General features: G+C 41.7%; 1 protein-coding gene and 1 long non-coding RNA gene across 4 annotated transcripts in view; one reads left to right on the top strand and one right to left on the bottom strand.

The window, feature by feature from the left end:
- Positions 1–3,224: 3,224 nt before the first annotated feature.
- The window catches only part of bcar1 (BCAR1 scaffold protein, Cas family member), a 93,436-nt gene continuing 81,946 nt past the window's right edge, over positions 3,225–14,714 (top strand). The window contains exon 1 of one of the 2 annotated variants that reach the window (XM_071488928.1): positions 3,225–3,694. In XM_071488928.1, the coding sequence (XP_071345029.1) occupies positions 3,683–3,694 (12 nt within the window). In that variant the 5' untranslated portion in view covers positions 3,225–3,682. The remainder of the gene's footprint in view (positions 3,695–14,714) is intronic. The other variant, XM_071488945.1, reaches the window with a different exon arrangement.
- LOC139627011 (uncharacterized) lies at positions 9,314–11,081 on the bottom strand. Of its 2 annotated transcripts, none has more exons than XR_011692484.1 (3): positions 10,854–11,081; positions 9,972–10,414; positions 9,314–9,758 (listed from the first exon to the last, which is right to left on the bottom strand). It is a non-coding gene; the product is annotated as an uncharacterized lncRNA (long non-coding RNA). The 2 variants fall into 2 exon arrangements; XR_011692485.1 differs by having other exon boundaries at positions 9,319–9,758; positions 10,220–10,414; positions 10,854–11,078.

Genomic DNA, 14,714 nt, shown 5'->3' with positions numbered 1-14,714 from the left:
TTTCAGTCTGCTGGATCCTTTGTTTTCGTTTCCTCAGATGTCAGACTGTTTATTAATTCTCTGAGGTGGTTTGTGAAGAGCATCAGCATCAGTCATCTCTCCCCCACCAGCTGCTGCTTGTCACTGTGATGGGAAGAAGACTGTTCTTTGTACCTTTATTGTTGTGATACAGTACCACAGAGGTTTCTAATGTAGTTTTCCATTTAAACAAGTCAAAATATAAATATTACACTCAATTTGATACCTTTATTAAAGTAAAGTTTTCCAGACTTTTTGGCAGAATCTCATGGTCTTCTTCGGCAGATTGAAGTTGGCTCAGTTGCCCTGGAGATGGCTGTGTTTTCGTCACCAGTCAATTCCAATTTCATAAGAGATGTGGGTGAAAGCGTCAGAAAAATGGTGGACATTGAGCTCAGATTGTTGTTGAATTATTTATAACATCATAACAAATGAATGAGATTCATCATTGTTGTGTTCACATAATCTTTCCTCTTCCACACAGCCCATCATGTTGCCCCACCATTTTTCTACAGTAGCCCAGAACTGATCTTTCACGTTTTTACATGACCTGCAGGCCACCATAGTTTTCTCCTCATGAAACATTTGCAAATCTATTCAGGTTTAAAGCTCCACACAGTCTAAAGGTAGATGTCCATGTGTTTGTGATTATAAAGCAGGTCTAGGTTCTATATTAATACTGTGAAAGTATCAAAGCCTCAGTCCACAGAGAAATGCACACAGCCTGTATTCAGACACTGAGCCTTAAAACCAGCTGTCAGGACTTCTGGAACTTTGTGATGTCACAACAAAGCAGTCACCACCCTCAGCCATGCCGCAAGCCCCGCCCACCTGGACCCACCAGCCGACCTTGCAGGATTTCGTTTCTCTGAGTGTTCACCTGAAATCTGGTATATTTTTTTTGGATCACTCAGAAAACAGTCAGCCAATCAGAGGAGAGGCTCAGAGCTGTCCTCTTGTGATCAGATCACCTGAGACACAGGTTACTGCAGGTGTGAACAGGACCTGGATGTCAGCACAGTAAATCCAGAGCTATTTACCAACATTATTCATGAAGCAGTTTCCTGTGGTGATGAGGAGAGGGTAAACTGCTGTGTGCATGTTGAATAAAGCAGAGAACAGGACTGCTCCTGACTGCTGCCTAAAAGCAGCTGGTGATTCACTACTGAAGCCTTCCCTTCTCACACACACACACACAGATAGTGAGATTTTAATGGCAGGTGGATGATGGGAGATTATCCTCACATGTTCATACACAGCTTATCATGGTTGAAGGTGTGTGTGTGTGTGTGTAGCATAATTTTCTCTCTGTCAGAATGGAGAAGGCTGAAACAGCGTTTACATCATCATGAGATGATAAAACTCCACTTCAATCAACACTTCTCAGCAGAGGCAATTCACTGTAACAACCATGAGGTAATCTCTGATGATGATGGCGTCAATCAGTCAGATCAGAACAAGACGGAGGCACGTGCATGGACAGACTGATGCTTGCAGCCTCAGTCTCTCCTCTCATGTTTTATTTTATTTACACGGTAGCCAGAGGGCAGATCACTTTAACATGGAGCTGCTGCTGTAATTATTTATAGACACGTGATATCTTAACCATCTCTACACCTCTCGTGTGTGTGCTCTGTGGCAGCGCAGTGGAACAGGGTTGTAGTCTCATTCAAACCAGCCATCAGGAGTGGATCCTGTTTACTCTGAGTACTTTTGATAAGAGTAAGAGACATGCATTAAATTAAATATGCATCTCATTATCTATGACATCATCTTGCAGGTTTTTAAAGGGACACAGTAAAGTCAGGATTTAGTTACTGCCACCTGCAATGAGTGTCTGAATGTGAGCTCTGAGTCCTGAGCCTGAGCAGAGCTGAGGTCAGAACAAACTTTTTTTTTTAATCATGGGAAAAATGTTTGTAGTACAAATGCAGTAAAAAAAACAAAAACTTTTCAAGAAAATCTTAACCCTATAATGCCAAATGCATCAAATTTGATACAAGCATTTCTGAGACCTATTGCATCACCTTATGGTAAAAACTTCACTCAAAACCCTCTTGTATTCAATCTGATATTGTCTTCCAACCCCTGGTGGATACCTTTATCACTACAACAATTCAAACACAGCACATGGGACAATCCAAGTTGGCCACCTTCAGATAGTTCCCAACTCACTGGATCAAGGTAAAGAAAATTGCGATTTTTACAATTTTCCAGTGACATTTTCTTTGAAATTTTTAGTAATATTCTAACATGAACACTTAATCTGTTGAAGCAAGTTATAATTACATAATTTTTTGCATTTTAGTATGTAGTAAAATTGTTTATAAAATTTGGAAAAACGTATATGCAAATAATTTTTTGTAATTTTTTTTTTCAAATTTTGTGAAAGGGCCAAATAAAGGTTCCAGATTCAAGAAATCAGAATTTTCTGTCCATTATTTCTGGGGTCAGGCATTACAGGGTTAAGCAATTCATCTGATCCTATAATAACCTAAGAGTTACAGCAGCTGTCTGTTATCTGAGGTGTGTTTATGAAAAACCAACCTGTGATTTCTGTGCTGAAATGATCAATTCTGGGCCACATGGTTACAATAAGCAGAAACTTCAAACAGTACAGGAGACTGTGGACAGTCGCAACAAGTCTTATTCCTCCATTCAGAAACATGCTAGTGTGATGACACTCATGCTCAGTTAGACCCTCCCCCCACCAGGAAGACCTGAACACAGTGCATAGTTTAATGTGTAATGTATATTTAATGTATATTCAATTGTTGTAACTGTCCTCAGGGTTGGGGTCACTTGCAGCATCTTCCATTCAAATAAATATTGTTATTGATCTGTGATATGTTATCATCTTTAAATGGTATGGGTAATTAGCAGACAGATGTAAGGTTAATATGTAAAAGTTTGGTCCAGTCCAAACAGTCTCTGAGTAACTGAGAGAAAGGCAGTGTCCCCAGTCTCTGCTAGCTGCATAGTAAAATGTGTAGTGTATGTTACATTACTATTTACAGTGAAATATAAATGATTTGTAGTGAAAAGACTAAACATGTAAAACCGCAGGTGTGGTCCTTTAGAGGCTCCTTCAGTTGAGTTGGGTGCATTTAAAATGGTAGTGATGAGGGATTACTGGGATAATTGGGAATGATCGCTAGGACGAGGCGGCTCCTTTAAGGCTGGACTGGCTCGTCCCTGCAGGGGGACGGCAGCAGACAGCGGCAGAGGTGGAGCTGTCCTCCCGCTCACTGACGGTGCAGCTGCCCGACCCCTCGGACCACCGCTGCCTCTGAACCGGCTTGTTATCGAAGCGTTTTCCAAACGGCTGAGAGAAGGAGTCCGTGACAGAGGAGAGGAGCGGCGGAGGACGAAGGAGAGAGCGTCGGCTCCGCTGGACACTGAGGCGGCCGCACTGCCGCTGCCGCTGCCGTGAACCCGTCCTCCAGCAGCCTCACCGAGACGGAACCAAACCACTGTGCACAGCTGGATGTTGGCCTCTCCTGCCCAGTTCACCGCGGTGTGGAAGCTATGGATGGTGGAAGACTGACACCGGAGGAGCCGTGAAGAAAACCGCGTCCTGTTGGGAAAGAGGAGGAAAAAGAAGAAGAAGAAGACGAAGAAGAAGAAGACCACCGTGTTAGAGCCAGGAGACGAGACCACCAAAATGTCTGTCCCTGTAAGTGTGCCAGCCCCAAGGCTCAGGACATACTGTCACAGCCTGTCTGTCTGTCCCTCAGCCTGTCTGTCCCTCTGTCTGTCCCTCTGTCTCTCAGCCTGTCTGTCCCTCTGTCTGTCCCTCTGTCCCTCAGCCTGTCTGTCCCTCTGTCTGTCCCTCTGTCTCTCACCCTGTCTGTCCCTCTGTCTGTCCCTCTGTCCCTCAGCCTGTCTGTCCCTCTGGTTGATTGGGCCTTTACAGTTAGTTCCTCTACATGCTGGAGCAGGACTTCACATGCTGAACCAGCTCATTTCTAATCCAGCACACACCCAGTTCTACACGAGCAGCACTTCTTTTATTAAAATGTCAACTTTCACAGCTGCTGTTAGCCCATGTGTCTCTGACACAGCCAGTTCTAAACTCTATGTTACATTTAGTGCCAATTGTGATCTGGTTTGTTATTAAGTCTAATATATCAGAGGAATTGACTGAAATGGTTCAGTGTGATATCAGTGAGCTCATTAGTGAAGGGACATTAACGTGGCAGCTCTGAGTGCTCTTTGGTGTAAGGCCACATACCAGGTCTATTCTGGGGAGGCCTGGCCTGTCAACACACTCAGACAGCTGATGTTGCTGCTGGTGTGTTTTGTGGGGATGGATCGATATCTGTGCTGCTCGGCTGCTGCTGCTGCTGCTGTTGGAAATGGTCTTGATGGAGCTTGTTGTGTTGTTCTTTATCACATTCCTGAGGATCTGTTTCACAGACTGTGCCTGGAGGCTCTAATGTATGTGTGTGTGTGTGTGTGTGTGTGTGTGTGTGTCAGCCTTGCCAGTCTGTACTCAGCTTCATCTCAAATGAAAATGTCTATTATATTATTTTTACCATTAGGAACTCACCATGTTAACATTGTTAGTCACATCTGATAACTGGTGATTTCCACAGCCCTCGTGCTTCATTTTAATAATAATAATGATAATATACTTCATTTCATTGCCACATCTCCATATGTCTAGTTTCATAGTTTAGTTTGAGCTGTAGCTGTCATGCTGTATGTGCATGCAGACATCCACTCATTGCTGTATTATGCCCTGATTCATTGCAGTTTTTCCACTAGGATTTCACAATAAATTCACAAAAGTCTGCACGTTTGCTCTTGCATTTTTATGCTGCAGGATTTCAAAGATTTCTTGAAAAGTGCCTCAGTGTTTGGAAAATGTTCAGTTACAGTTATTTTCCTTTCATTTGTTCAAGGTTTGTAGGGAATGCACAGGAAGTTATTCAAAGTAGAACGGCCTCTTTAGCTACTATGGCTTACAGACCTGGAACAAGGACAGGTGAATCGTCCACATATGAAACATACACTCAGCATTCAGACTGAGCCAACTGGTCTTTAATAATTTATTTCCCTGTACTGATAAGCTTGATGAAACACTGCACTGTTGATGATTAACGCTGCTATTATAAGTGTACCACACATGTACCAGTTCCCATGACTGAGCGAAACCAGTGTTCACCAGGTCTTGTTACCTAGTTCTACTTCTTCTTTGAGTTTTGGTGAGTTTGTTGAGAGTTGTTGTTCCATGAGGGTTTGGGCTATATCCAAAATTTAAAGCTCCATATTTTATTCCTCTTCTGTGTTTTATCTGAAGTGTTGATATGTTTATGGTTTTAAGAACCAAAAACCATCTCAGTGTAGTTACATCTCCTCTCTCAGGCTTCTCTCTGGAGCTCTAGTAACAACAGGTCAGTCAGCCAATCAGAAAAGAGACTTTGAACCTCTCTACTGATTGGCTGACTCTTTTTTGAGGGATCCAATAAAAATATAGCAAATTGCTGGTAAACACTCAGAGAGACCAAATCCTGCAAGGTTGGATGGTTGGTCCAGGTGGGTGGGGCTTGGGATGGGATGGGAGGCTGAGGGTGGTGACTGCTTTGTTGTGACATCACAAAGTTCCAGAAGTCCTGACGGCTGGTTTTAAGGCTCAGTGTCTGAATACAGGCTGTGTGCATTTCTCTGTGGACTGAGGCTTTGATACTTTCACAGTATTAATATAGAACCTAGATCTGCTTTATAATCAAAACACATGGACATCTACCTTTAGACTGTATGGAGCTTTAATCTGGACAAACCTGAACTTATGTTCCTGTGTTGTTGAGGGATGCCTGCACTGAGAACTGTCCATCACCATGGACAACACTGTCATCCAGCATATATATATATATATGGGACCTTTAATATCTTGATACAGTCCAGCCCAAATATTGTGATATATGCTGTATTATCATTTGATTATATTATTGTAATTTATGTGTCAGGTATAAGTGATGCTCCTACATGTATGTATTTATATGTTGGGAAATATTGTGATATTCAGTATTATTGAATATCAACCCAAACTTAGTTCCATGTTTAAGTCTTGAACATGTTTTCGAGGTGTTGATTGACAGCTGTGTCAGCCTATCAGAGCCAGCTGTGATAGGCGCATCTATTCTGGCAGGAAGCCTCTCAGAAACCTATGGGTGATAATAATCTTACAATCTTTTTCCATAATTCATCAGAGCTGCAGCTCCTACAGTTGTATGGTCACATGACATCACAATCCTGTGTCTCTGAAACAGCTCTTTGATTGATGGTTTGCTGCAGAGGACTTTTACATGTGGCTCCTCTGCATGGCTGTCATCTCCAGTAATGTTCATTAGTTGCAGTGTGAAAAGGTGTTTCCACCTCCTGAGGTGTTTAGGTGGGGGCTGCTGTTCACCCTCCCACTGAGTCAGGATGTGCTCTGATCTGCTAAACCTGGCGTTCACACGCGGACCTGCTGCCTCCTGCTATTTGACGAGACACGGCAGAGGTTCAGATCAGCGTGTGTGTGTGTGTGTCTGTGTGTGTGTGTGTGTGTGTGTGTGTGTGTGTGTGTGTGTGTGTGTGTGTGTGTGTGTGTGTATGTGCGCATGTTGAGTGTGTGTGTTCTGTCGCGGAGGGGGGAGATTGTGTAACACAAAGGCAGAAACTGTGATGATGAAAATGATGCACTCAAAGTGTATTGGATGCATGTAGTGTGTGTGTGTGTGTGTGTGTGTGTGTCTGGATGTTTTCACTAAAAAAAAGAGACAGGCAATGAATTCTTCTTCACTCAGCTCACATCATCTCTGACTGACAGACAGACACACAGACACACAGACAGACAGACAGACAGCACATCTGCTCAGCAGGGAGCACACAAGTAGGTCTGTGTTCCCCATTTGCAGTTTGAAAGAATATATGGCACCAAATGTTCCGCTGGTGCTTCTCAAACTATTTCTGTAAAATCCCAGTAGAGAAGTTCAGTTTTCAGCACATCATACAAGATACGACCAATCAAACAAGCTGCACTTCTGGAAAGGACTGGCTCCTGATTGGTCCAATGAAACGCTGTCGTTAGTTTGCTGTTGTCATTTTAATGATATGTGTGTATGAGTAATGTATCTGTAACAGATTCATGTGTGTGAATGTCGGACTCACAGACAGGATTTCATGGTGGTGATAGTGTTGGCTCAACAGCATGTTGCTGTGGTTATGGAAAAATAACACAAAGTGTTTACCTGCCGGAGTGGGTAGTGGGGTCAATTCTGTGTGAATGTGTGTGTGTGTGCGTGTGCGTGCGTGCGTGCATGCTCTGAGTATTTGTGAGTATTTGTGCTGTGTCTCTGGTCCAGATATTCTCATGTACTGCACAGATATTATTGTTATTGACATCATCAGTGACATCATCAGTCCTACAGAATCAGCCAGCAACTTCCTAGTTTCCACAGCAACCGTTTCCATGATCTGTCCCACCTGGTCAATGTTGCTGTCTCTCCCCTGACACACACACACACACACACACACACACACACACACACACAGTTTCTAGGAACAAACCTGTGATCATGTACGTCATGGAAAACATGGGTGTGAGAAAATGTGTGTGTGTGTGTGTGTGTGTGTGTGTGTGTTTGGGGTCTTGAATCATGTTAAACTGAGTGTGGCTGATTTGCCGATCACACAAGAAAAAAAAATAGGGTGTGAATTTCAGACTGTTTGATTGTTGTGCTCCAGACTGTGGCTGGAGGCTCTTCTTCTTGTTGTTCTTCACTCACACACACACACACACACACACACACACACACACACACACACACACACACACACACACACTGACTGTAGCAGCAGAGAGCAGGGATGGGTCAGATATATATAGAATTTGAGGGGAGCAGCCTGATTTTCAGAAGCTCTGAGTGTGACAGGAAGGTGATGCTACATGCTCACACACTTTAATTAGTGTGCATGAAACAGTTCACATCAAACTTTGGAAGACTTGACATGTGATTCTAACTAATCTACATTTTATATGAAATCATTAAACTGATGGAAAACGTGCAGTCAGGAGCAGCTGTGACACGAAATAGTTCAACATTACTGTCAGTATCCTCATCCATCACTGCTGCTAACTGGCAGTGTCTGTACCACTCATGTTACCTGCAGATACATAGCAGGCTGAAATTACAGGTAACTCTCAGGTTATCACACATAGGTTATTTCATATATATATGATGGGCAGTTGTGAAAACATAGCTAAGCTAACAGGATAGGCTATGAAAATGGGGCCAAGCTAACAGGCTAGGCTAGGAAAATATAGCTATGCTAACAGGATAGGCTATGAAAATGTAGCTAAGCTAACAGGCTGGACTATGAAAACATAGCTAAACTAACAGGCTAAGCTATGAAAACATGACCAAGCTAACAGGCGATGCTATGAAAATGTAGCTAAGCTGACAGGCTAGGCTATGAAAATGTAGCTAAGCTAACAGGCTATGCTAAGCTAGCTCTGTCCCAGTGTAACAGTGTTACTCTGTCATGTTTGTGTGTGAATCAACACAGATACAGAAACATCACAAGAGTGAAGGATGAATGAAAGGACGTTTTCTGTCTTTTCTTCTTTACTAATTAGCCAGCAGCTACCACACACTGTTAAGGTGGAATGTTTGAAAATCAATCAATACACCTTACACCTTAAAATGAATAAAGCTGCAGATAACATGGGTCTGATCGAGCTCCCTCTTCCTCCAGGTTATAAAATCAAACGCTCCCTTCAGTGAAGATGGAGCAGGTTGAATTGCTGCTTCTTTACATTTTCACTCACTCTGCACTTTCTTCCTGCTCGGAGGAGGAGTACGTGGGCAGAACCTGACGAGATAAACTCGTGTCAGGAGAAATGTAAACCAGCTGTTACAAGACTGACAAATATGAACTGATTTTGAATCAGTAGAAATAGAATTACACCGATCTTAATTACAGTAAATATTTGATATGTCACTGATTCTTGAGATTAGGGACAAAACTACTTTTTAAATCTAAAAAAAAAAATTGAGTAGCACATTATTTTGAAATGTATTTACTTATAAACACAGATCTGACCTATCAAACCATGTAAAGGAACAAGTTTTTTATGAAATCATTATTTACTCACATGTCAACTCCGTCAAACACATAATTGGAATGATTCAATAAACCTTTAAAGGCTTTAAATATGTAGTAGTAATGTACCTATTCAAAGTTAAGTGATAAAAATACAGTTTGTACAGTTTTGTCATTATTTTACACTTTTTTGGAAAATGCTATTTCAAAAAAAACCTTCATTTTGTATATTAATTTTTAATATTAAGCATATATAATCTGCCATCTTATGCAATTATGACACTATTGCATGTAGTTCAAATAATGTTTTAATGAATAAACTCAGTAGATTGTACAGAAATTAAATGCATTTTTTAAAAAAAGACAAAAACCTACATCTGAAGGTGAGACAAAACTGATGGAGTTGACAAACTGATGTAGGAGCAGAGTAAACAAAGCCTGTAAACAAGGCCTGTAAAGCATGAATGGAAAGATGAAAGTAAATGATAACTTTGGAGGTCCTCCATTCTTGGATTATTACTGAATTGAACTGTTGGAGGACACAAAAACTTATTTGAGAGACAACAGGCTACAAGGTAGCAACATTAATGAACTGTTTGGGATCCAGAATCCTCCCCAAGTGCATCCTGCCTCCTTTCAAGGGCTCACTGTAAAACAAAGTTAGCAATCAGAATCAAAATGTCAATATGTCTCAGTAAAGTATTTATTGTATGCAATGTCTGTTATTTTTCAGTTATTATGTCGTTATACAGCTACTGTTTGTTTAATGTTTGTTCTATCAGTTAGGTAAACTTTTTTTTCTACAGGGCCTTTCCAAAATGTCTTTATGCCTAACTCAATAATTCAATAGTTTATCTAACCTGTATGATTTAGGCATCAGGCAACAAGCGGTGAACATGTATGTGCTCTATGAAGTCCATTACATCAGGAGTTATGCTGTAGAGCTCTCTTGTCCTACTGGACCTGATTGGTGAAGCACTCCTGGTTAATTTAAGAAGGATGTCCTTTACTGGACAGAAGCAGATATCCTTCGTTCCTTGTTTCGGGTGAAAAGTGGCTGTAGGACCACAAGGGTGCATAACCTCAACTTTCACATCTTGGTGCTTACTGTCTCCCTTGGTCCTAAGTCTCCAACTGTTCTGACTGCTTTGTTTAGGACCCTTTGCCTCCACCTTTGCCTCTCCTTTTTTAGACTGTCCCTTCTGCTGTCTGGGTCACTGTTTATTTTCTTTCTTTTTCTCTGATACTTCCCATTTCTTTTTCTTTGCTCCTCCACTGACAGTTTGCATCTAGCCATGTCTGCCTACAGTACAGATAAAAGCAATAAAGGTTAGTTGAGATTAGTGTTGATCAATTCTTTTATAAAGGTCAGTCAGTTTTATGTAAGTATTATATCAGTATTTGATCATAAACACATTCTATGTTTGTTATGAATTACATAATGAATTTTTGGAGAATTTTTCAACTCTGTCAGCTTAAACATCAACACCATCAGACGTTCATTCTGACGGAGTTGACCTATGACGGAGTTAACAAAATGAAATGTTTTTTCATCATGTCTCATACACTGGAGCCATTTTGATTTCCCCCAGTTGGTAGCTGCTAGCTATAAGCTACACTAATCTACCTACATTTATTTAACAATTCTTTTTTAAGAGAATCATTCTTGGGTGACAAAGTTGACACCCAAAACTTGTGATATCAACTTTAATGCTAAAAATGACAAAAACTCTTAAACTTACGTGATCATGTGCTGTACTGCTGCATCCATCAAAAGAGGGAGAATGAAAAGGGGGTCCTCAGGGTTATAGCTGACCAAAATATGCCTGATTTTTTTAATTTTAAAAAACCTGACGAAGTTGACTTGAAGTGAGGATGCTACTTTGAAAGACAATTTTTTATAGAAAATATTATGTTTATTGAACTTTATGTATTCTGTTACATAAAAATGATAATATAAAAGGTATTAATCATATTTTTAATCACTTTTTCTTTCAGGTAGAATCTATGACCTCTTTCAGAGGACATGTTAATTTGCATGTACTTTTTAGCATTGCGCTCATACTTTATCAAATTGCTATGAAAATATGTACATATACACAAAACTAAGTTCATGAGAATGTTTAAGTCTTCCATATTAAACTTTTAAAGTCTCTTTTAATGAATAGATGTTTTGATTTTTAACTGAAGCTTTGCTTTTCAGTGGAGGACATGTTTTGTTGATGTTTTGATGTAAATTTATCCTAGAAATCAAACCAGTCAGTGAGCCCCCCCGTCCCCCACCCCCACCCCCATCCACTCAGACACATATCCACTCGTCCTGATACAGCTTGGCCCAATCAGAACCATTTATCTAAAATGGGGTGGGTTTGATTCGACGACTGACGACGAGGAGAACACCATTGAAGCATCTTCGTTAACGACCAAGATGGCTGCTGCTGATGTGGGGAGGTCTGTCTGCTATCACGACAGTATTAGGCATGAGGCATTTATGGTGTGTGGATTATTTCAGGCAGTGTGTCCACTGTGAGGAGAAGGGGCGGGGTTAAGTGCTTTCCATGCTGAGTGTGTGTTTTTACCTATCTGCCTCCTGTGTGTGTGTGTGTGTGTGTGTGTGTGTGTGTGTGTGTGTGTGTGTGTGTGTGTGTGTCTTTATTAATTCCTCTTTCAGCCTCCCCCTCACACACACACACACACACACACAAACACACACACACACACCACCCTGTCGTAGTATAGGTGGGGTTTCCTAAGGCTGTGTACAGGGACTGCTTGGTCATTGCAGCACTAGTGGTGTTTGTGTATATGTATGCACAATACTAAAGTGTAGCATTTCTGTATTAATCATCACTGCTTAGCGATAGAAGCCCTTCCTCCCATCCCAACACACACACACACACACACACACACCTTGCATCTCAATTTCCCCCGGCTCTCCACGTTCTCGACAGGGAGTTGCCAGGGGCAACAGGAGGGTCTGCTGAGTGTGACAGTCACACACAGGGAGCTGTGTGTGTGTGTGTGTGTGTGTGTACTTGTACTTGCTACATAGTAAGATCCAAGACCAAAAAAAGTATTTTACTAACAGAGTGAGGACATTTTGGGAAAGTGAGGACATTTTGGCCGGTCCTCACTTTTTGAGACACCTTCAAATCACATGTTGAGGGTTAAGACTTGGTTTTAGAGTTATGGTTAGAATTAGGTTTAGGTTAAGGTTAGGGTCAGGGTTAGGGTTAGGCACTCAGTTGTGATGGTTAAGGTTAGGGTAAGGGGCTAGGGAATGCATTATGTCAATGAGTGTCCTCACAAAGATAGAAGTACAAGTATGTGTGTGTGTGTGTGTGTGTGTGTGTGTGTGTGTGTGTGTGTGTGTGTGTGTGTGTGTGTGTTGTGTGTGGCATGAGAGTGATGATAGTGGAGTAAGAGGCTGGTGCCAGGACTCCATCAGTGTGTGTGTGGTTTATTAGCTAATGCTAACACACTGTGTCCAGGCTGATGGTGCTGACAGTGTATCTGCCTCAGTAGAAACAGGAGAGGAAAAACCAACATTTACAGTTATTTTCGGTCATAAAAACATAGCATTAAAGTTCCTCTCCAAACATGTTTTAAACTCTCTGCCTCAGAGGCTGACTGCAGAACACACATTGCAGGATGTTTACAACATCAACAGGTGCCTGGTGTGTGTGTTTGTGTGATACTGACAGTGTCTCCAGAAACATCTTCAGACCAGGATGCTTGGTCCTGTGGTAAACGTTCTCCTACCACCTTCTCTCTCTCCTCTTCACTCATGCAGGTGAAACTGTGCAGCTCTGCTCGATTTACTGCTCCCATGTTTTACAGATTTCCTGTGTTTTATTTAGAGACTGTAAAAAAACGAGCCCACAGGTCGTCTGTCAGCAGGTTATTATGACCCATAGTTAGGTTTTGTTGCTAGGCGACATCTAGTGGTCGTAGTAATGATGACAGGAGCAATGGGAAAAGTGTGGTGACGTAGACACAGGAGAGCGGTGTTCGATTCCCACGTGAAAGTAGCAGTTTATGTGTTCTCTGTTATCCATGACCGTTCATTGTTATTACTGTAACCATGACAACCAAGGTCTGGTACACCTGCCGGTTTAGGGGTGTAGGAGACACTCTTCTGGGTTGTATCAGAGGTTGTTGGTGGTTCAGGTTGGAGGAGTTGTTGTTTATTTGAAGTGTTGATCTCCATCAGAAGATATAATTGTGGTTTTAAGAACCAAAAACCATCTCAGTGTAGTTTTACATCTCCTCTCTCAGGCTTCTCTCTGGAGCTCAAGTAACAATAGGTCAGTCAGCCAATCAGAAGAGAGGCTCTGAACCTCTGATTGGCTGACTGTTTTCAAAGTGATTTAATAAAAATAGAGCAGATTTTAGTTAAACACTAAGAGAAACCAAATCCTGCAAGGTTGGATGGTGGGTCCAGGTGGGTGGGGCTTGGGGCAGGTCTGAGGATGGTGACTGCTTTGTTGTGACATCACAAAGTTCCAGAAGTCCTGAGAGCTGGTTTTAAGGCTCAGTTTCTGAATACAGGCTGTGTGCATTTCTCTGTGGACTGAGGCTTTGATTCTTTCACAGTATTAATATAGAACCTAGACCTGCTTTAGAATCACAAACACATGGACATCTACCTTTAGACTGTATGGACCTTTAATCTGGACAAACCTGAACTTATGTTCCTGTGTTGCTGAGGGATGCCTGCACTGAGAACTGTCCATCACCATGGACAACACTGTGACAATAGCCTCAGTCAAACTCTCCACATCTGCAGGACCATGATGCTCTACTGCCTCTGGTTGATTGACTTTGTCACTGACCTATCATGCAGTCACAGTGCAGCAGTTTGACTGTGATCAATCATTATTATCAGCTTATCACAGGTGTGTTATGTCATTTAGAGTCAGTTTGACCACTGACAAGTTTGTTTTTACACATTGAAATATCCCACTGACTTCATACAGTATCTTAGTCACAATGTTTTAAGAAATCACTGTTCAGGAATCTATCAAAATGTTTGTGTTGTGCTTTTAGATCAGCTGATACGTTGTTATTGTATTTTTTTTTTTTTAATATCATGAATCATAGTTTGAGCTTTAAACTCACAGTACAGAGCCTGTTTGCAGTATAATGTATAATGTGGTGCGCTGTTGTCATATTGTGTTGTTATCTGTGCCTCCATTAGCTGTAAATGGCTCAGTATTGATCAGTCAGTGTGCTGGTACACAGCTGTATTGACTGATGGATATGTAGGCTCCATGTTCAGGATCAGATGTTCTGAACCAAACTGTAGTCTGGTTCCTCTGAGTCCATGATCATCATCAGGGGACACTGAGTCTTCGTCACTGCACCGTGTGTGTCCGTGTCCCTGTGTGCGTCCCTGTGTGCGACCCTGTGTGTTGCTCGTCAGTAGAACAACTATCTGTCAGTGCTGCAGTTTGAATATGATGGATCTATGTGGATGATGTCACTGGTCATGTGATGCTGCGTGTGATGAGTGGCGGCCGGCGTCAGCTCGATCAGCTGGTCCCTGGTGTAAACAAAGATAGTAGTTTATCTGAATGAAAGAACTTATTTGAGTGTGTTCA

The sequence above is a fragment of the Trachinotus anak genome, unplaced genomic scaffold, assembly GCF_046630095.1.
Source record: "Trachinotus anak isolate AG129_WGS33_773 ecotype Australia unplaced genomic scaffold, CSIRO_AGI_Tana_v1 ptg000002l, whole genome shotgun sequence".
NCBI lineage: Eukaryota > Metazoa > Chordata > Actinopteri > Carangiformes > Carangidae > Trachinotus > Trachinotus anak.
The sequence above is the reverse complement of the archived record's forward strand: the minus strand, read 5'-3'. Positions and strand labels throughout refer to the sequence as shown.